The sequence below is a fragment of the Rhipicephalus microplus genome, chromosome X, assembly GCF_043290135.1.
Source record: "Rhipicephalus microplus isolate Deutch F79 chromosome X, USDA_Rmic, whole genome shotgun sequence".
In the NCBI taxonomy this organism is placed as follows: domain Eukaryota; kingdom Metazoa; phylum Arthropoda; class Arachnida; order Ixodida; family Ixodidae; genus Rhipicephalus; species Rhipicephalus microplus.
Window position 1 is genome coordinate 127,123,401 of NC_134710.1, and position 22,990 is coordinate 127,146,390.

At 41.5% G+C, this 22,990-nt stretch overlaps 1 protein-coding gene across 1 annotated transcript; it reads right to left on the reverse strand.

Annotated features, from left to right (window-relative positions):
* Positions 1-12,883: 12,883 nt before the first annotated feature.
* Positions 12,884-22,716, reverse strand: LOC119176417 (uncharacterized). Its single transcript, XM_037427679.2, has 2 exons — positions 22,421-22,716; positions 12,884-15,398 (listed from the first exon to the last, which is right to left on the reverse strand). The coding sequence occupies exons 1-2, from the start codon at positions 22,593-22,595 to the stop codon at positions 15,112-15,114; spliced, it is 462 nt and encodes a 153-aa protein (XP_037283576.1). The 5' UTR covers positions 22,596-22,716; the 3' UTR covers positions 12,884-15,111.
* Between the last annotated feature and the right edge of the window lie 274 nt (positions 22,717-22,990).

The following is a 22,990-nucleotide window of genomic DNA, read 5'->3' on the forward strand; positions in this document are numbered from 1 at the left end:
TACCGATGTTTGAGGAATCACAAAAGTTTTGTGTAATTTGAGTCATACATTATCGAATTTTAAGGGCGATATCAAAACTGACCGCACCTGGTTAGCAGGATATGCGACCACTTTGTCATATCAAACCAAAGCTACCAATGGCCAAAAAGCAGATGAAAGTTGAATAAAGGCATTGAAATAATGAAAATTATTAAGGGGACACATACCAGATTTTTATATTTAATCTGACATACCAATCACTAAGTGTACGTTAAACGTTTGCTGCTATTTACCAAGTGTGCTGGTAGCCACTTGGCCCTTTTTAGTGTGGTACTGCTTTGTGCATTTGAGCATTGCTTTAGGAGTATTACATGGTTTTAGCTCTAGTTTGTGTTTTTATAGTGAGAGATGGCTGTTGTGGTGAGAATCTTTTTGGCCAGCAATTAGTGACGTGTTGTTCTGTGTTGTGATGATTTGCCTCTTTTATATTCTTTTTGTTAGTCTTCATTCTTAGAGTTGGGGTATGACGGCTTTTAACTGTTGGCATGTATTATTTATCTAAATTTGAGGGTATTTTAAATACTACACATATAAGTTTTACATCTCACTAGAAAAAAAAACAGCAGACAATGGTATGTATTCAATTTTAAATCCTAACAGTAAAAACTTTGCTAGTTCTGAGTAGTTCTCCCGATTTCTTCATATTGTGATTTTGGTAAAGTGCTGAAGGATGCTTGCAAACAGAGCACTGTTTTTTTGTATATAGACTGCAGGAGAAAAAAAAAAAGAAATGAAGGGTTGAGGAAAGGAGCTCTACTAAGCACTGGCTCGCTTGGCTTCCCATTTACTGCAGATTTTGTTTTCGTCAAGATAGATTAAAATTGGAAATCAAGATCCAGAGGAAAAACATACCTTTCCACATAAATTGTATAATCCTTACATTTTTTGTGCACCTCTTTATCTTTAAAGGTAGCCTGTATAAGAGGTGCACAGAAAATAAGCTTTGCCTTTTTTACTTTTTTTAGCTTTTTCTCTTTTGTAACTGCAAGAAGGTTATGGAATGGACGCAAATCTACTTAATATTATTGTGTGCAGAATTAGCCAGCATATTTTCTGAAGTGTTTCATTGATAAAGAAAACTCGGCCATGCAAAAGTGCTTTGCATTGAAAGTTAGCATGCCTTAGTTTTGTCAGTGTTAATTCAAAGTAATGTTGCATGAAAACACTGTTCATGTCCCATATAAGTATTATATACAAGTGTACATATAAATACCTCCCATGTGGTGCAAGTGCCTGAAAAAGCATTGGCCTGTGATAAAACTGCCTTCATTGTGTTTTGTAACATCTTGTGGGTGAGTGCAGTAAAACCAGGGGACCTGGTGCCAAATGTTGTCCGAGTGCCAAAGAAGCATTTTCGTATTATGCATCGCTATGTTGATAATTGTCAACAGGTGGTGTTACGTTACAATAAACATTTATAATTTTTATACTGAAGATACATTTCTGTCAAACTTGCTCGTGGCTGTAACTTTACATTCACCTGCAAAAGTGACATATGGAGTGTTGCAGTTACATCCTCATATTTCCACAATACATGAAATGTGAGCCTGTTACTCTCAGAAAAGTGTGAAGGATGTGAAAAAGTGTGAAGGATGTGAAAAAGAAAGAATGGGAACATGGGGCCACCTTCTTTTTCCTCCTTCGTTCTGCTTTTATTTAGTGTGTCACTGACTCCCCCATACAGCATAACTTACATTTTCTGGGACATCAACTTGCATAATGCTAGTGATGAAAGTGGAGGTGTTAGTGCTGTTGCTGAGACTGGTGCTAATGCTTTATTCACGCTGGGTGTTATAAAAAAGTTTCTTGGGTAGTTTCTCATCCGTAGATATTAAACACTTTAAGAACAACATTGACAAGTTTGGCAACCTTCCCAATAAGTTAGATAGCGATTGAAAAAGGATTTATGCTAATGCCTTCTGTTTTCCTTGGATTTCAGTGAAACTAGTGTGCTGGTGACATAATTTAGAAGAAAGGAAAGTAGAAATGATCTACTTTTTTAGGAAGTTTCATTAGAGAATTCAGGTAAAAACCAAGTAAAATTCTACAAGGAAGACTGTAAAAAGTGCAGTTCATAAATACAGTGAAGCATTGCTTGCCAGTCTTATTGGGAGAGTGCTTATATGGTTGCTTCCACCGCATCTTTGCGGTTGGCATCCATGCTGCCTTGAGGTTTTAAATTAAGTTCAAATTGATAACATCGCCTTGCGTGTTGCATGTTCTGTGTGCGACTGAAAGCTCGCAAGGGCTGTCTACAATCATGGCTCAAGTGTAGAAAAAATGAGCTGGCTGTCTTCGCACAAAAGGCTCATGGAGGGTTCTGAAAGGGGGGGGGGGGGGGGAGGACCACGTGGCTCCGCAGAAACTTTGTGCCTTGAGCGGCTAGGTGTGGTTGCCCACTGTCGCATGCACCATATCTGGGGAGGTATCAGCAGAGTGCTCATATCTTTGTACGTGTTTTATTCTCATTGTAAAGCTTGCACTGAAGGTTGCTTCGCATGCTGCAGCAGCCACATTTCCTTTCTTTTGGATCGTTGATATTGGCATGTTAGATTTGTTATTTTGTGCACCCAGCATTTTCTAGTAGTTAGTCCAGCCACTCAGCTTTCAGAATCAATTTGAATTTGCCCGTTTCGGCAACATAGTAATTTTTGACAGACCTTTGAGTGAACCAATGTGCGTGTATTGTGGGAAAAGTGCAGTAGGCTGGCGAACTTGACAGAAATGCACACCCCTCATGATTATACTACAGTAACATTGAAGTTCTGTAATGAAAATAACCTTTGCAAGCCAAATATTCAATTAATGTGTCACCTTCACAATTTCACAATGTTGAGCAGTAATTATTGCCAGAAGTTTATGCCAGCTACTTAATCGAGAGCTGTTCCTAGGAGTCGGGGAAGATTTTTTCTACAAAAAATATTTACAAAGGTCCGCCGCATGTTTAAAGTGTCGAGGCGGCCTTCTGTGACAGTTTCCAGCAGCTTTGGTTTTACTTGCATTATTATACCAGACACAGGGTCGCATCTAGTGTCACTAGTCGCTCCTATGGCGTCATCGTTGCGCATTTATGGGTACGCCCCAGCGCTGCAAAGCACATGCGCTGCTCGAAACTGTCTTGCAACCCCGCCTGAATTGAGTGAGGGTGAACTCAGAGTTTGAGGATGACCGCACCTCAGCTTCAAGTTTTGTGGCGGCAATGTTTCGTGTCGGCCTGAGACATCCGCAGCCGTTCATGGGTTTCCTTTGTTTGCAACCTCAAGTTGTCTCTTCCGCCGCAAGTGTGTATAGCTTCTGACCTTTGTGCACAATCTTAAAGCTACTCTGGTTACGTGCGAGGACAACACTTCACTTGGGCATGGTGTGCTGGCGCCAGCTGCAGACCTTCTCCTAACGACGAAACAGCCCCCGGAGTACATCTTGACTCTGGCTACGGAGCAGTGCGATATGTTTTAGAACTGCGCACAATATTGTCTTTTTTTTTTTAATACATGTGCAAAAATGCAAAGAAATATGCTTGGATGCATATATTGAAGCGCCAACTTATGTGAAGTGAGGTGGCTGATGGAAAGATGTGACGCTAGATAAAATAACGAAGTTCATTGGACATCTCGTTTATAGAGGGATTATTCACTTCACGGGCATCCATCTATATTGGAACACCTGGAGACTCTTACCGCAACACAACAAAAATTTACTGAGAGAAGTGTACGAGTTCACTTGTGCCTCACGAAAAACCATACAATGCTTCACTACATGGCACAAGGAGTAAAGCAGCACCTCGGTTCTGATTTTCTTTGTCTATGTGAAGATAAACATTTTGTTCAATATTCATTATTTTTTTATATTGTTCCTGGGTCATTCATCTACAAAATTTACATTTTGAATTTTCCTTGTTTTGAATATTTTTGCATATATAGTGTTTTTATTGCACTGTTTACCAGCTAATGATAAGAAGTTACACACTTCTCACATTTTTATTCATTTTAAAATTTTTTGTTGCCCTACAACATATAATATTTCGAAAAAGCATTTCGTTGTGCAAAGTTTGGTATGCTGCAACGCTCGCTGGAGTGCTTTACAAACTGGCAAAAACAATCTTCCCGAGACATATGAAAAACAACCATTTTTGTGCGGTAATGAAAGAGTTAAAGCAGTGCTAACACAAAAACTTTGCACCTGTTGTGTGAGTGTGTTATTGCAATAGGTAGCTTCTGACCCGCTTATCATAGCTGGAAACCTCGTTTGCGCAGCGGTTATTTATTTAGAGACGTTTTTAAGATGCCCAGTCACAGTTTCAGTTTCTAAGTGGACCAAGCTGGGCAGGAGCAGTTACGGTAGCAAGGTAAACACAGCTGGCCACTTGACTATGGAAAACTGTGACATGGGCACTGTGTGCAAGAGCATGCGAGAGCGGACACCACACTGACAGCCAGTACAGCCAGCACACACAAAGCCGTCCGCACGGAGGAAGAAATCACTGGTAGCACAAAGCACATGCCAGCAAATAGCCAACACAAACTCGTGAGGCAAAATTGTTTTCACTGTCGCTGCATGATGTCAACATCGCGAGGGGCTCTGCATCTTGCTCATTTGTGTTGCATGCACTTTAAAATTGATTTTAAATATGTTCTAGACTATATTTGCCCTTGATATTTTGTAGGTATTGTGTATGTTTCTAAATAAATCTCTCACGCATCATCTATAAAATTTTATGCGAGTGCTTTTTTAACCCAAAATTTTTCTTAGTTGTGCCAGGTCACATGCTAAGGCAGTGAGCTACTAGCTTTACTTCACATAACATTGCAATATGTTGCTATTGTCTTCATTTCTTCACCTTTGAGGCAAAACTGCGACATTAGTTTTTTTTTTGTTTCTTTGCTTTCATGGAAAATACTCCATGTGACCATATGTTTCTTCTATTTTGATCCTGCCCTCAACATCATGTGAAAAATTCAGCCTCCTTAGCCTAATTTTCTGACTCTGGTGCAGACAAGGATAAATACGACACAAAGCACCAAAGCAAGCCTCATCAACTGCTTGTTCAATTGGAGGAACTCTCTTATTGTGACTGCACTTTTTTGTACAAGGGCAAGTCAGAAATTATGTACACATTTGTCATAACTTTTCTGATATTGCACAGTTTGTCTTCTGTCCTCTCATATTTTATTGTTATACCATTTTGGTAATGCTGTGAAAGTTTGACCTTCATTCTTCATTTTTTTTTTCCCTTCTGTTGCCGATATATCCTGGTTGCTCCATTAAAATTTTGCACCAAAAAGGAACAATGAGCAGTGATCAGTTTCCTATGGTTGGTCGGAGGGTGTCAAAGGTTCAGGCACGCATCACAGGCTATCCTCGCAATATGGGTGCACTATCACATAGAACTGCATATTTGGCGATTGAGAATTTGCAACTAGGAACCAACACAAGCAATTTGCCACAAATGCCAAGATTTGTTGTTGATGGTTTGTTGAATGACAGTGCACGGCCACACACTGCTCATCAGACAATTGAAACTATCAACACGATGACATTGAGTTATCGAAACACCCTCCCTACTGCCCAGACCTAGCTTCATATGACTTTTGCTTGTTTGGGCTACTCAAGGATGCTTTGTGTGGTCGATTTAGACATCAAAATGCGGTGCAAAGTGGGTTCACAAACAACTGAAAACCTTTTATTTAGAAAAAAAAACATGTATGCTTGTTGACCATTGGGCCAAGTGCATTCATAAGGAGGGAGGTTACATAAAAAAGATGCTGTGCATAGTATAACCCTAGCTTCATGTTAATAAACTGTAGAATGAATAGTGTACATAATTTTTTACCTGCCCTCGTATACACTGCTGTAATAATTCTCATAGAGAATTCTTGTTTTTGTACAGGGCCGAAGACATAATCTATATTCCATTTCCCAACAAATATATGAAGCTCCAGCTGAGACATCCCAGGGTTAAACTATTTTATACTGCTATTTTTTGTTCACTCATTACACTTGTCAATGTAGGCATCCCAAACTTCTTCCCTTGTTGCATAACAGATGGTTGAGCATATCATTCAATGCTAGCACAGTATAAGGTGTCTTCAAAACCATTAAAGAAGCTCTTGCGGCAAATATGAGGGCAAGCAAAAGAACAAAGAGACTTTTGAGAAAAGCTACGCTTACTCTTATGGTAGAAAACTGAGAAATGCATTATTTTGCTACATTACCTACCTGCACTTCTATGCGATTTGCCCAATGTTACAAAAGATCTTTTTATTCTATTGGAAAAAGGTCTTTTATTGCTCCTGCCAGATATTTCGCACTGCATCACTTACTTCTGCATCAGTTGCAATTCTTCTTTTCCTGAGTGCTTCATTCAATGGTTCCAACATATGAAAATGGCTTGAAACCAGGTGTGCACTTCAAGCAATTCGAATATTTTCTTGTTTTGGCCATTCATTTGGTAGTATGTGGCCAAGTGTTATCTTGCTGCACAATTACAGTTTTTTGCAGTTTTTCACGATGTTGAGATCTTATTGCATGCTTCATTTTAGCTAGAAACGCATAACAATAGTTCTTACGGTTCACAGTCCTACCTATTGGGATGAAAGTAACGACTACCGCTACTTTCATGTCCCAGAATAGTGTCAGCACAATCTCACCAGCTGACGGTTGATATTTGAATTTGCTAAATTCTGGGCTAGGTGAGTGCTTCCAAATTATGCTCGCAGCCTTAGTTTCTGGTTCGTGGTGGTATACTCAAGTTCGGTCTACCATAATATTTTCCTGTAAAAGTCCATCTCTCTTGCGAAAACTGGCCATATGTTTACAAGAGATGTCCAATATTTGAGCCTTATGTTGCACTGACAGTTCTTTCAGAAGCCGCCTTTTACACACTGTCCAAAAATTTCGCTTGTCATGTGATTTGGTAAACGCTGAACCACGACTGACATGTAAAGTATTAGCAAATTTGTCTCCTGTGATTTTTCTGCTTTCTATCGCCATGCCTTCAATAGATTTCAAGTTGTGTTCAATCTTTGATGTTGATTGCCTGCCCAATCTGCCATCATCGCATCAGGAAGTTATTCCCTCTTTGAAATCTTGCCTCGCGATAAACAACTTCACTTGCATTTGGTGAAGAAATTTGGCAGGTTTAAAACTTTCTGCAAACAAAAAGCAAATCACTGCTTTCAATTTCTCCTTGGTTAGATCGACCTTGGAGATGCCACATTTAATGGTCTGTTACGCTCTAACAACCAAGAGTTACACGATCTTATTTAAGTTATTAAGAGTGACACGATTTGTAGAAATGCTGCAGACACTAATTCAGCCCTAAATACTAGAGTGTTACCAAATCCTACTGAAAGAAATTGCAGAAGTTCTTTTATTATTTTATTTCATCTCGTGCACTTGATTAGTTTGGATTAGCTACAAAAACAATTAGTCATGTTCCAACTATTTTTTTTACTTGATCTATAATGGCCCAACTTGCAGATCATAACTTAACCGTGCTCAGACATTAATTATGTTGTCCTAGTGGTGGTAGTGTCACCCGTGAACATTTATTGTAATGCAATACTAGCTTATGCTTAGTAGATAATGGAACACAGTATTGTGACACAGCACTTGAACCTGTGCTTACTTCTGATAAACCACACATAACTTGGGTTTGGGTGAAAACTATGGGGCATATAGACCATACCTGTGAGGCACTGCTGCTAGGGCCACTGTAGCTCGTTCCTTTCCTATTAGTTCTGGCTTGGCATATGCTGTACCTTAATAATTGAAACTTGTGCATATGCCCTTGCTTGCTACAAAAGGCTTGACTGAGATTTATCATTGCGCAGTTACCGAGTGGCAACATTATGAGGCTGCAGTGCGCTGTCCATGAATCATGTTTCCTTTACCGCATTACACTCACTGGTGGTAGTATCAGATATTACAGAAATAAAGTGAACATGAAAGTAAATTTTTTTTAAACAATCAAAAAGACAGAGTGAGGTTTTTGAAGCAGTAAGGCAAATAAAGTGCATTGGCGTAACTGCCTGTTGAAATAATGGAATCGTATGGTATCTGAAGCAGTTCAAAGTTCAAACTTAGTGGATGTGCCCTCCATAGCATTCTCAGCCTGCATTTGTCCACTGCAGAGCGAAGACCTCTCCCAATGATCCCCAGTTTAGCCTATCCTGTGTGAGCTGTTTCTGTTTTATCCCTGCAAACTTCCTAATTTCGTCACTTCATCTGCCTCTCTGACTGGGTTTTCCATCCCTTGGTAACCATTTGGTTGCTCTTACTGTCCGCCGATTGTTCGTTCTGTGCATTACGCGGCCAGCCCAGGTCCATTTTTTTTTTTTTCACTTGCTGTCAACTAGGATATCTGCAACTGCTGTCCTCTTACCCATTCTGCCGTCCTCTGATCTCTCAATGTTGTTCCTATCATTCTACGTTCCACTGCATGCTTAGAGGTCCTCAGCTTTTGCTCTGGTTGTTTTGTTATTCTCCATGTTTCAGCCCCATTTGTCAAAACTGGCAGCAGTAAGCAGTGGTTGTATACTTTTCGCTTTTATTATAGTGGCAGATTTCTTGACATTATTTGAGAGTGCCTGTCGAATGTGTTCCAGCCCACTCGTATTCTTCAGCAAATTTATTTTTTGTTATTAGGTTCTTCCATGAATAGTTGTCCTGGGTGAAAGTATTCTTGAATATACTCCAATATATGGTTTTCAACCTTAAGTTCTTTCTGTTTTGCTAAGCCATCCCCCATTATTTTTGTTTTTACAATATTCATTTTGAGGCCTACTTTATTACCTTCTTGGCTTAATTTGTCAATCATTTTTTTTTTGCAATTTATTCCTATTGTTGAAAAACATGATGCTGTCTGCAAATTGTATGTTGTTAAGCCATTCTCAGTCTACCTTGATTCCCATTTCCTCCCAGTCTAGCTGTTTAACCAGCACTTCCTTCGAGCATGCGATGAACAACATTGGGGTTGTATTATCTTCTTGTTTTACTCCTTTGTTGACCGCAATTTTATCACTTTTTTTTGTGAAGAATTCACGTAGCTGTGGAGTATTTGTAGATGTCAGCTAAGGTATTCACAGGGGATTTAGGTACTCCTTGTTGATTTAATGCTTTTAAAACTGCAAATATCTCTAATGAGTTGAATGTCTTTTCATAGTCTGAAGGTTATGTAAAAGGGTTTGTTGTATTCAGCAGCTTTCTTTATTACCTGATTTAGCACATGAATGTGACCAACTGTAGAGTACGTTCTTGTCAATGCAACTTGTTCTTTGGGTTGTTTGAAGTCAAGTGTTCCTCTTATCCTGTTTGTGATTATTTTTTGTAAATATTATGTATATCAATGAAAGTAACCTGACGGGCCTATAGTTCTTCAAGTCTTTCATGTCTCCTTTATTGTGAATTAAAATAATGCTAGCATTTTTCCAGCTCGCTGGAACCATTGCCATCTTGTATAAAACATAGCTGGTTTCTACCAAGTAAATTTGCATCTCTAATTTGATTTACTTTCATTATGTCATCGCCAGCTGCTTTTCCACGTGGCATATTTCTTATGGCCTTTCTAGTCTCGTAAGTAGTTACATATGGCACTTCCATGTCTTTCTCGTTGCTACTTCCACTCGATGTTGGATGACTTATATTTGTAACCATAAAGTTCAGCTTGGAATTTTTCTGCCACCAAAACTATGTCATTGAAGTTTTTTATATTTCCCTGCTTGTCTTTGAGAGCGTGCATTTTGTTTCTTCCTATACAAAGTTTATTTTTTGCAGCTCTGATGCTAGTGCCCTTTTTTTTACTGCGGTTTCTATTGCTTGGATGTTGAGGAATGCCATGGACTTGCATCTTGTTGATAACCTTTGTCAGCTCAGCCAACTCTATTTTAGATATGCAGTTAGTCCCCTTCATGTGTTGGTATTTTTTTATTGAGTGTTTAGTGTATTCGAAAAGCTTGCTTAGTTCTTGTCTCGGCGCTTCTCCAACTTGCAGCTGCTTCAGAAATCAGTCTAGTTACTGCTTCGTTCATTGCTTAGATGTCAGTGTTATTTTCTTCTCTTAAAGCTGCATGTTTGTTTAGGACCTTAATCTTAAAATCTCCTGATTTTATTCTTATTACATCAGGGTTGGGTGCTTTTTATAGGTAATCTTCCTCGAGGTCTCAAATTAAGTGCTATTTTCACCCTTGCTAACCTATAGTTACTGTATTTCACCTGGTTTATGACATTAATGTGCTGTATTATGCTTGGCCACATAGAATAAATTCTGTTTCGTTTTTTTTTTTTGGTCCATTAGGGATTTTCCATGCCCCATTCTTATTTTTACGCTATTGGAAAAAGTGTTTAATATGCAAAGGCTATTCTGCTCCACGATATTCAGCTAACATCTCTACTATTCCTAGAGTCAATACCATAATTACCAACTGCCCCTTCCCCTTTTTCTTTTATTTTTATTTTTGCATTGAAGTCTCCCATGATTATGGTGTACTGGGTGTGCCCTTGTCTTATTGCTAGTTCGATATCCTTGTATCGCTGTTCACTTTTACACAGTCATGATTATATCATTTCCGATGGAGGTGGAAATGTTGTAGGCCCATGTACTCAGATTTGGGTGCACGTTAAAGAACCCCAGGTGGTCAAAATTTCCGGAGCCCTCCACTACGGCGTCTCTCATAATCATATGGTGGTTTTGGGACGTTAAACCCCACAAATCAATCAATCAGTCATGATTATATGTCTGGGTGTACACCTACACTAAGTTTATATCGCTTGTTTAGTTTGATAATGAAGCTTGCTACCCTTTTGTTAATACTAGAGAATTCTTCAGTATTGCCTGTGAGGTCTCTCTGAATTAAAAGTCCAACACCACAGCTGCACCACCAGTTCGCAAATACTACATATGAGACACAGCTTCTTACCTCTCTTTTTTTCCATGCCAGAGCTAATCGATCAATGAACAGCATTTTGACATGTTGTAAAGTATTGTCATTGTAAATCTTCCATGTGCAGTGCTATGTACTATATGAAATTAGGACTATATGTAATCTTTTGTTATATTTGGCAATATTCAGCACATTTGTGAAAAGTAAAAGTTTACAGGAAGTACCATTAAAGCTGGCATGCAGCAAACCTAGCTTCTTGGTTAATCAAGCTATGGAAAATTTACACATTATTTGGCTGTTAAGAAATTTTGTAATGAATACCAGTAATGAAGAAAGAAGAGCATTTGTTGAAATGTCTAATTTCCTGCTCTTGCATAGGTGCATGCTGCTTTCATCATGCCTTACGCATCAGTACATATTCAGAAGCAGGCTATTAACAAGTTCAGTTAACATGTATAAATTTATCTTCTTTCTCCTATGGGTTGATTTTATCCATCAGCATTTGGGCAGCTTGTATGCATTTTATGAGGTATTTCTTCTCATCCTGTGAAGTTCTCACTTACATACGGTCAATTTCCGACTGACCCTCTTCAGGAGCTTGATTAAAAGATCGATCTCACATTTTTTTAACACAACCTTATAAAGAGGCCTTTATTTGTTACTGTACATAATTATGGAATCCCTACCAAACAGTTTTATCTCATGAGGCTAGATTAGCATTGCCCTTTCCATACTTGACCACGAGAAATCATTGGGTAGTGGTCACTATAGATCATACCGTGCAGTATGAAATCACTTGAGTGCTGCCAATCAGCTGTACGACTGGCATAGCCTATTTCTTGCTGTATATCGCCCTCCAGCGCAGTGCTCCTGAAACTTACTCGCAGATCATGATTGCTGCTTTTTGTCTCGCATTACTGACAACTACTGAAGTGCTACCCATCCTCACAAAAATCTTGCCAAATATCGCAGCTGTATGCCATGTGGGCATTTGTGAGAAGTTTCTATTGAGCTTCATTGAGTCATACAGAGTCCTGTATCAAGCAGCATTTGCCACCTGTGATATCCCTCCACAGGCTCACAAGTTATCAACTTCCATACTGTGAAGTGACGGTGCCCATCTTTCTCACCTAAAATCTTACTACTTTAACGAGCTTTTCCACTGACACCAAACATATAAATGGTCCCCTACCAACTGGGCATGATGTCGGAGCTACTTTTAAAACACCTCGATGCTTCAGCTTACCAAAAGGCAATGAAGACGATGATGCTGGTGTGTGCCTTCATGTTCAAGCCACACTGAAGCCTGTGCTTCCAGTGCAGTGTAGCCCAATGAATGCCAAGCAAGTGCTGCCAATTCATTTCTTGAAATCGAAACGAAATAATCATTTCGTGAAATCATTTGGTCTTATGCTAATATCTTCCCTCAAATGATCATTCACTCTAAATCGACATGGCAGTGAAGGCATATGACATTACTACACTAAAGCTTTCAAATACTAGAAAAAGCAATAAGTTTTCCTCATTTTTACCTTCTCCAGATGTTCATCCTAGTGATTAAACAGTATTGTGCAATACTATGCCTTAGGTGTTCAGCTAGGCCAGCTTGCACACGAAGGTAAGCTGATCAAGCTCAGCGCCAATGTAGAGCACAAATTGTGTGATAAAGTCATAGTCCACTGGTGCCATATAAACCTGTGTTGCATTTCAGATTACTGAAAAACTCAGTTGTGAAATAGTTAATGTGAATGATATGATACATTACACAATATCTATATGCAATTGTTCTTTGTCTTCATTTGATTATTGACTGGCACTCTTGTTACCTAAACAAATGTAAACCATGTCTGTACTTTAAGAAAAGGGTATGTTGTGCTTACACTTCTAATAATTCTTTACTACAGCAGCAGTTTCCTGTGCCTGTTGCTGTGTAATGCATTCCATACACAAGAAAGAGCTTGCAATTTCTGTAGACACTTTATTTGAGTGCTCACAATAGCTGCATAAAGTAACAGCACGTGGTGTATACATAAAGCCAGTATAGATTTTTGTATGTATGAATATATAACAACACAGTTCTGCAGAACAATATACCTAATTAACAAAACGAAAATAGGTTGTCAACACATGAACCGGCAATAATACAAATATAACTGAAAATCGATCTGCAATTGTTCATGATTGTACACTGCTTAGTGTCTCAAGTACTCTCAAGCCTTTCTTGTATAAAATCAACTGCATATAAATTTTTTTGCACTTCAGTAAACAACTTTAAATAAACAATGCTGATGCTGCACACAAAAGGCTCAATTGGGCGGTCAACATTTTTTACATTTTGTTAAAGGGACTGTCTACCGTCCTTCATTGCTTTTTTTGTTTTGTGTCGCAATAAAAAGCGTACCATCTGAAGTGTAACTTTGCAGCTGTTTCTCTGGAAAGTGTGTACAAATTTTTACAACAAAAATTTTCTATCTGCATTCAGTCTCCTTCCATTGGTGGGATGAATATCCACAACACTGTTCGGTGGAGGCGATGACAATTACTGCTGGTGGAAGTTGCAAACTGATACAGTCTGCGGTTTTTCCAGGCTCCATCAAGTTTATTATTATTAAAACAAATACCTTAGTGGTCGTTTAAAGAACATACACACTTTCTTGTTGTTCTGAGCGGCAGCGAACGCCGTGCTTGCGTTAACATTGTTTGCAGGCAGGCATGCAGGCAAGCGAACACATTGCCGGCAATGCCACTAGGCGCCTCTTTGTATGCGTGAGAAAAAAAAAGCAAAAATTAGTCTCTGCTGCAACTTAAAGCTTGACTCAAGTGCGTAAAATGCAATTTCAAGTTTTACATGTTTGTTTTTAGGCTAATTAAGTCTACCTTCAAAGATTTCTTGTCCTACAAGTAGATTTACCACATTTTTTGTCGACTTTCAACATCAAGTTAAAATTAATCTTTTTTTTATAGGACAAAGGCATGCTTGTTGTCGGCGATATGATGAAAAATCTTGTCATTTGCACCACAATCAGACAAACTTTTCTGACGGTAGACAGTCCCTTTAAGAAAAAAGAAAGTGCGATTGCTCACTCCTCTCCAACACAAACAATGGCAGTGTATCCATTGAAGAAGAGACTGTGCACGGCAGAACAAGCAAAATAAATATAAACAAAAAAGCTATGCAATCCGAAATTTTACAGATATCAAATACTACTTTGTTTCCTGTATTTGTTAAGGCTGTTTTGTCACAGTGGCAAATGGTTCAGCAAAAATAGCTTTTGGTACTCGTGGCTGTAGTGCTGCACGTTGTCTTGTCCATAGAATAAGCTGTTCTTTTTCACTATAATTTGCTCAAAACATCAAACAAGTATTGCTTTTATATGGGCACAGTATGACTGATGAACTTTATTTGGATTTTATTACCTAATAATAATGAATGTTTGCATATATAAAAAAAATGAAATTCAGGGCAACGAAAGTTTCAACCAAAACAAGCAATCTTTTTTTAAAGAACGTGTGCAAGCATGCATGGCAAAGCATTGTTAATGCAGTCCCTGAGATATTATGGGCCATCTACTTAGGTTTTGTTGGTCGGTTAATTTTGTGTGTGTGTGTTATATATATATATATATATATATACATATATATGCACACACACACAAGATGTTAAAGATAGGAAAAAAGTTTTTTGTCGAAAACATCCTCTCAAAAAATGCAAGGTTGTGGGAAATCACGGGATTTAAATATCCCATGTTTTGTGATTGAGCGAGATGTTTTTGCCCCGTGGAATAATCGCAATCTCGTGGTATCTCGAACTGTATTGTGAGAATAATCATACTCCTGCCAACCAGAAATGAACACACCCTTATTAAACCAGGAAATCGGCACGTAACATGGCAAATTAAGATATGTGGACGAGAAAGAGCGCGCAAGCTTACATCACAGGACACGAGCAAATTTGCAACTTCTTGAAGCAAGCTCGGTGGCATCTTGTGGAATAATTTTTTCCTGAGCTTGGCAACACTGCCCTGGAAAAAGGCAGTGCAGCAGCTTTGGGCTGTAAAGACAGGGAGGAGGTGGTTTGGAAAGCAGCTGCTACAGAGCAAGCCATAAGAAGACAACACCAACAAGCGCAGCTATCTTGCCCCCTTGAGGAGCAGAGGGTCGGGGTAAGGGAGAGAACTGTGCAGCCCAGGACTCAGGCGGCACCTCCGCCAGCGCTTTTGAGGAAGTTGCCAAGGAAATTTTTGACAGCACTAGTGATGAGCTGCTTGACCATTGCATTCTCAGTGATGAGCTTCAGAAGTGCCTGCGGGTCCTTGAAGTCTCCGAATTTGGAGATGGTGCTCTGGATGGTGTCAGCCAGCTCGTCCTTCTCCTTCTCGGGCAGCTCCCTGATCACATCGGCGGCCGGGCGCATCTCCGCCTCCTTTCCACTGCTGCCACTGTCCTTGCTGTCCTTGGAGCCACCACTAAACATGCTTCCTGCCCATGTACACAAACACACACATTACTGGGGCACTAGTCTAGCTTATCTGCTATAGTCTCACTGCACATTCTAACCCCAACGATATAAATAATCTGAGATGCAAACTCAAGATCTACTAAGCCAGCCCCTCATCTTCTGCATTGCAGCATGATTCAGTGCAACTGTACCACTTGTTTGCACACAGCTGCACAATGCTAGGTGTATATGATAGCAAGAGCACCCCTTTCAGTGCATCGCTAAGTGCGAGTACGGGGCCCCCTTTAGTGAACTCTCATGTTCATGAAGGTACACATTTGAAGAAGGTCAAACAAGTCGTTGCCTGAACGTGCACCTCCGTGAACATCAGAGTTCTCTAAAGGGGGCCCCCGTACTCGCACTTCGCGATGCACTGCAAGGAGCGCTTTTGCCTGCCAAAACTTTCTGACACACAAATAATTGACAAGCATAAGAAGTGGACAACAAGAGAAATAATGGAAATGTTTTGAATTAAGAAAGGGGGTGACAAGTATGTCATCCAGGTGTCTGTTCTGCTAACAGATCCTGAATTCACTTTTTTGGACATGACTATTTTCTTGATTTTTCCTTGTTTTTTGGGGGGCGTAACACGTGTTTTTTTGGCTGTATGCCATCGGTTGTGGGAGTGGTCTTTCGCTGTTTCATTTTATTGGTGATAATAGGGATGGTTTGTGGAGACGTGCATACGTGTTATGCATATACAAGATTTTTCATTCCAGAATAAAAATTCTTCAGTTGCTAGAAAGCTTTCAACCTGTGTCTTTTCAAAGTCTTTGTACATATTGACACTTGTTTTGTCATGAACTTATACCAATATGCCCAACTGGCAGTCATCAAATAACTGCACAACTACGAACTGGTGCGTTTGATGTTCCTACGTTAAAATACTGCCTTGTCTTCAGCATATGCATTAATTAAAGATTTGTCAGTGTGGCAGCAGGCCTTGCAACAAGGAAACATGAATTAGCGACTACCATAGGTGTGTGCAGGAGTTCACCTTCGGGGGGGGGGAGCAAAGGTTCGTAGCAGCACCCCTTACCTATTTTCGTCAATGTATGGGACTAATATTATGCCCCCTCCCTGATATGTCTATGTACAAGTCTGTGTTTGTGTGTGTGTGTGTGTCCCCCCCCCCCGCTCTTAGGTGACCAGGGCGGGGCGCCAGCCTGCCCCCTTGTGCTCACGCCTATGGCAACTGCAACTATGAAAAACAACTGTTGAAAGTTAACAATATGTAACACAATTAAGAAGCCACTGGTAAGCCTCCCAGCCTTCCCACAAAAATCCAGCGTTCTCTACCATGCAAGGCGCTGGTAATTTGAATGAAGTTTGGTTATTGTGTTATGGAAATAAGATAATAAAGTAACCAAAAGAAATTTATTATATTTCTGTAAATGCTCAGTTAACTTTATAGGGCTCTAGCTGACTACTGCAATCAATTACATTTTAAAAGAAGCAATATAATGTAAAGTCTGGTTTAAGGGGACAATAAAAAGAAACAATTTTTCTCATACTAATATATTACTTTGTCACAATTTTGAAATCACTGCCGCGATTGCCGTGAGCAAACTATAGGTATAAGCGAGAAAACGTGCAAAAAGATAATGCAGTTGGCGACGCCGCCTTGAAATTCCCGCATCAAATGCCGTGACGTCATCGAGTTTGCGGATGCCAACAGGGCCCTGCAATCTTAATCTGTAAAAATTAAGTATATCAAGATTTAGTAATTATGATTAAATTCTTAATCTGTAAAAAGTATATTGTTTTGTAAGAGGGCCATAGACTTGACATGCCAAGTTTCGGAAAATGTCGCCAAAATATGAAAAATGCATTTTAAAATGCATGACATAACTTTTGGCGCGAAATTTAAAAATGATACTTTGCACTCGATTTTTCCCCAATGAACAACATTGGAGTTCTCAGAGTGCAATTCATAAACAGATTTATCGCTTCACTTTAGTGTAAGCAACACACCGGTGGCAGGGAGAAATGCCTGACGAGGGTGAATGCAATGTCGCACGGCCGTTTCACCATAGACAAATGCATCTCGGAATAAAGCTTTTTTTTCATAGACGCTGTGGGAGGCAGCTAGTATTGACCCTGTCGTTTTCGCCGCCGTCGCCAACAGCGCGACCTGTCGTGAAGCAACGGAAGTCGCGCTGCCGCGAGTACGCCAGCTACAAAAAGGAAACTGCTCAACAATGGACCACTGCGCAACGGTGTGGAGCGCGTCGCCCACCGCTACACCGTGCCCGTCGCTCAGGGGCCGCGCACGACAGGTCTTCACGAGCGGAGCAGTCAGCGCGCACACGTTTACCTATGGGCGTTTTAACGGTTTACCTATTACTTATTACACACGTTTACCTTTTACTTGGGGGGGGGGGGGGGGGGGCAATTTCTCTCTATCCCTGTACGCAGTGAGATCTTTCACTGAATTTTTTAATGCTTAGGTTCTGGCTAGGCATTGTTTTTGAAGATAATGGCGACCAAGGACTCCTGATCTTAGATTCAAGGAACTGTTTACTTCCCGGAAAGCCATGGACCAATGGCAACCTCTTTTTGCGAATGACGTCATCGCGTCACTTTCATTTTTGTGCATTTACTGCTGAGCTCGTTCTCTCTGCGACTCGACCAACCCGATGGTACGCGAACCGATGGCATTGTTTCCGAATGTCCACCCATACTGTAGCAAGCTTTTTTTTTTACGTGATATCATTACGTTGTTGAAACTTGTCCCCCGAACGATCATCATCGGTCGCATACAATTCATTTATTCAAATTACTATGCCACGGTGGTCGTGGTTTCCTTCACGTCCCTGTGAAGGAGCTGAATAGAGTGTAGCTTGCAAGACCGAATGCAATTAAAAAACGCAGTTTTGTCGAGGTCCAGGTCGCGGGTTCGACTTATGGCCGCGTTAGGAGCGAAATGTAAGAACGCGACATGCAGGAGTACTCAGATTATAGGTGCACATCAAAGAAACCAAGGCGACCAAAATTAACTTTCCACCTAGGGCGCGCCGCTTAATCATATAACGTAGTTTCTGGTTTGCCAAACACCCCGAGAAATACAGCTCGCCGATGCTTATACGAAATAACTTTCTTTTTTAATCGCGTTACTTACGGCGCACAATTTTCTGCGAATATATATATATATATATATATATATATATATATATATATATACATATATATCAAGACACACAACTTAGCGGTTGCCTTAATTTTATTTCCAACGGTTTCGACCGGTGGACCGATCTTCGTCAGGGTTTGCAACCGCTAAGTTGTGTCTCTTCTCTTCCCAATTACGTTTGGCCCATTGGAAAAACTTTATGAATGAATATATATATATTCATATATTATTTCGCTCCTAACGCGGCGGCATCTTTCGTACTCATATCGTGGTTTTGGTATGTAAAATCCCAGATATTGTATTATTAGTTATATGTGCTATTAATCAATTCATGTGGTCACCTACGGCGGCAGCCAGCAGCGCCTTTCGTACACCGTTTCTTCTCCAGAATATTTTCTGGGTTTTTCGCGCGCTTGATTCCCAGCCACATTTCGATATGGGCGATATGCAAAAAAAAAAAAAAAAACATTCATGCCAACTTAGAAACTCAGGTGACCTAAATTATCTCTTCTCTTCCGCCCGCAATCTGCATGCGGTGCGACTCATGATGATCTGCTGTTTAGGCATGTAAATTAAACCACATGAGCGATATCAATTCTAAGGCATACTATTATGGGGTCTTTGTTATGTATTCGAAAAAAAATAATAAAAAAGTTGTGTCAATTCTTAGCAACATTTTCCGTCATGTTCTCTGTAGAAAGATGCTCGTCAACGCGTTATACCAGCAAGCGGATCAGGCTATTCTTAGTAAGCGCCGTGTCTTTCTTGTGCGTGTTCTGTTTGCGCGGTAGTATTGTACGCTCTGGTATGCGTGAACTAAAAAAAAAAAAAAACACCGTATCGCGCGGTGCGCCTCTGTTTGAGCGTCCTCGTTCGGCGAGTAAAAAACAATCTGTCCCACCTGGTCCCTACCACAGCAGCGTCGGCATGGAATGTGAACTCGCGCTTTTGCCTTCCGCGTTCAGCCGCCGGCGCTGCATATGGAGGCAGCGGCGTCCTACGCATCACTTGAGCCCGCCCAGTTTCCTAGCGACTACATATCCCACCCACGTACCAGGTTTCCCCCGTCAAGCTGGCTTAACGCTCTGCCCTTAGTCAACCCTCGCCCACTACTTTACGGAACCCGCCGAATAGGCCTTACGTTTACGACCCTGTCCCGCAAATCCACCTTCGATCCACTCAACGCCTATGGAACCTGCAGGTTCTATGAACGTCGCATCCACCTACGCGCGATATTCGCTTTGCGGATACTCCAGCCGCCTCAAATTAAGTCAAGTGCGAATTTTCATCACCTTGTTTCAGCCAGCTTACCGTAAACGGTTACGTATCGGGAGCTAAAACTGCAGCAAACGCGCGTTCCGGTTTAAACGGTAAACGCCATCCCGTATTTCGGTAACACGGTAACGTTAAAAAAAAGTATACGTAAAAGCTACATGTCCCTATTCCCATTCGGCCACTTGTACTGTTCCCGTGCAACGCGGAGCTATGCATAACCAGTGAGGCAGTCGCTTTGCTTCCACCCCCCCCCCCCCCCCATACTCGTAATGGCGCCGACACGGCGAGCGAGTTCTCTCTACCCCCCGCCCTTTTTTTTTTCTGTTTCCTTTAATCCGACAACAAATTCAATTAAACTGCCTCGTGAATTGCGCAGAGCGAAAGCAGCAGCATACGTGGCTTTTTTTTTTTTTTTCCGACCGCACACGCTGTGCACAATCGAAAAAGTCAGCCGCCGAATGATCCAATTCAGCCGCGGGATATCGTGCAAGCTGCGTTATAAAAAAAAAGAAAAAGAAAAAAGAATGAAATAAAAAGCGCCGAACGAGCCGCGCTCTTTCTGCGATTATCGAGGAGAACTAAATTGTGCCAAACGTACCACGTTGAAAATACCCGAGGGCATCGGAGAACACCCACCATCGACTTATGAAGAGAGAATTTCCGCATAGTTCGTGAAAATGTGACTCAGGTGCGGTCGCCGCGCTGTGACGAGCAGAGGCGGTCAAACGATTCGCTCAATTGTCGGCGCGCCACTTATCTCCGACGGAGTTTCGTCACACGGAATGCGAAGCTCGAGGCCATTCCGGAAAGTTACGTGGATAGCATCATTTATGCGATCCTGGGCCGCGCCTTCATTATCCTATGCCTCTGTCCTAGTCGCATCGTACCGATAGATGGCACGCCGTGCTCAACCGTTCTAGGGTTCCTCGATGCGCGCTCTCCCCTCCGCCGCCTAACCGTTCACGTCACAGCAGAGAAGAAACACCTCATTTATGTAGTAGTACGTTTTTACAGAAAGCTCCCTGGACGCCGCCACAATCCCCTCTGGGCTGTGCAGCATAGGCGCGACCCCCCGAAAATACACTGCCGAGGCTGTGCCGTCAGCGTTTGTACTGCCGCGCCACAGTACAGAAAGGTGTTTCTTCGACTTTCACAGAAGGCTTCCTGGACGCTGCTATAATCCTTTTTAGGCTATCCCCAAAATGCACTGCCGACGCTGTGACGTCAGCCTTGGAACTCCCGCGCCACAGCCCAGAATGAAGAAATTCGTCAGACATATTTAGTTTTTTTTTTTTTTCACGGCAACGTCTTTAGTTGGACGATACAAACGAAACGCCTGAGCCGCAGGCGGGGTCTCCTACAGTTCGCAGCAACGTGGTCGCTTCCTTCCTTCCCGACCGTCCCTCCCGTTCCATTTATACTGCAAGGAAATAAATTCTGCAGACAGGTTCCGCACAGCTAAAAATACAGACGGTAACATCTCACAGTCGCGTACCCTGCTCGTTCAGTGAAGCATTCCTCAGCTCCTCGATTCTCATGGCAATCGGATGAAGCACACGGAAAAGCGCGCACTCGTTGGTCAAGGGAGCAGCGACTGCATTACCGTACGGGCACGATATGCAATGTTGAAATGACGTCTTATGATATTTCAAGCAGAATTGAGCACGAAGACGATTGATACTCATGCATAAATGGCTCATCGTACGCGCTCGTCCGACAGGTGCGTCTGCAACAAAAGAGTGTGCAAAAAAAAAAAAAAATACCGGCAGAGAAATTGTAGGTGCGCTTAACCATTCTGTAACTCTCACCCCCAAAACCGCGCAAAACATTTGTGATGGTATAAAATTATACAGCAAGGGAACAAGCTCCATATGGCTACGCCACGGATCACAAAACCACCGTTGGTCCGATGCTAGGAGGCGTTGGTTGGAGACGATGACTTGCGATCGAATGCACTACTTTTTTTTTTAGATGCGGAGGGCGCAGAGGTGATTTGTTTTTGTTTGTTTTTTCATTGTCGCGCGCATTCTGTAAGTTTGGTGCTAAGGGCCGAAGAGCAAATTATGCTAAATTGAAACGCAAACAAAAAATACATAAAAACCTCTACTGGTGCACTGAAAACTACAGAATTCACACCGGCTTAATACAAGAAACGTCTCGGGTCGTAGTAGTAGTAGTAGCAGTAGTAGTAAAAATTTATTTAAAAAAAAAGAGAGGTTGCCAGATTCCACGCTAGTGGAAAAGCTAGCGAGACCGCCAGATAACGACAGGGCGTGTCCACAGCAACGTTTCTGTCGTCGGCTCTGTGGCCAGAACAGAACCGCGTCAGAGTCACAGTATTAAATTATCTAATCAGTGTCGACATTCCTGGGTTCGGTGCACAAAGATCTGACCCTCATCTGTCACTGAAAACGCACCGAAGATGCTAAAGGTCACGAGGCGCGAGCAAAGTGCGTCGATCTATCACCTCTTAGGAATGCAGGCGCATCATGCGCAAGTGAAAGCCCAATGGGATGTACCATCACCCGTAACTGCCACCGCGCGTTCTATTAAAAAAAAGGAGGTGTAGGGGGAATTAACTAGTGACGAGATACGAACCGAATCCGCCCAGCTTGTTGAGCATCTTGCCGCCGATGGCTGACCCGGCGCTCTTGGCGAGGTTTTTCTTGGAGTCGTCGTCTCCCGAGGCGGCGATTTTGATGTTCTCGTCGGTGCAGAGTTGGCAGAGGATGTCCTCCAACTCCTTAGTACTCAGCTTGTCCAGATGAGCCATGCCTGTCGCTGGAAAATGAAAGGGGCTCGGAGATTCCGACCACGAGAAGCAGCTGCGCCCGTAGAACTGAGCCTTTCGCGCTGAGCGGAGGAATCAATTGGCCTTGACACGAAAACTGCGCCAATGCGGCAGCAGAAAGCACCCGGAAAAAGACGTGCTCTTTTGCTTGTGAACGTTTGACCGCAGTGTTTCCTGTAAGTCAACATTCTATGTATATATAATAAATATGCGACGACAGTTGGCTATTAAACCGATGCTATTTAATGCGTTGCGCGCATTTTTAATAAACGTTTTTTCGCAATTACCTAAAACGTCACATCCGACGGAAAACGAACTTCTGAAAAGCGTTTTTATCTACTTTTCATTTCTCTCTCTCTCGGTTTTCCTTTTCTCTT

Excerpts from the sequence above, each read along its gene's own strand:
- LOC119176417 (XM_037427679.2), bottom strand. The coding sequence starts at position 22,595 with ATGGCTCATCTGGACAAGCTGAGTACTAAGGAGTTGGAGGACATCCTC. Across the intron at positions 15,399-22,420 it reads CAACAAGCTGGGCGGATTCG|GAAGCATGTTTAGTGGTGGC; the intron begins GTTCGTATCTCG and ends GTACATGGGCAG.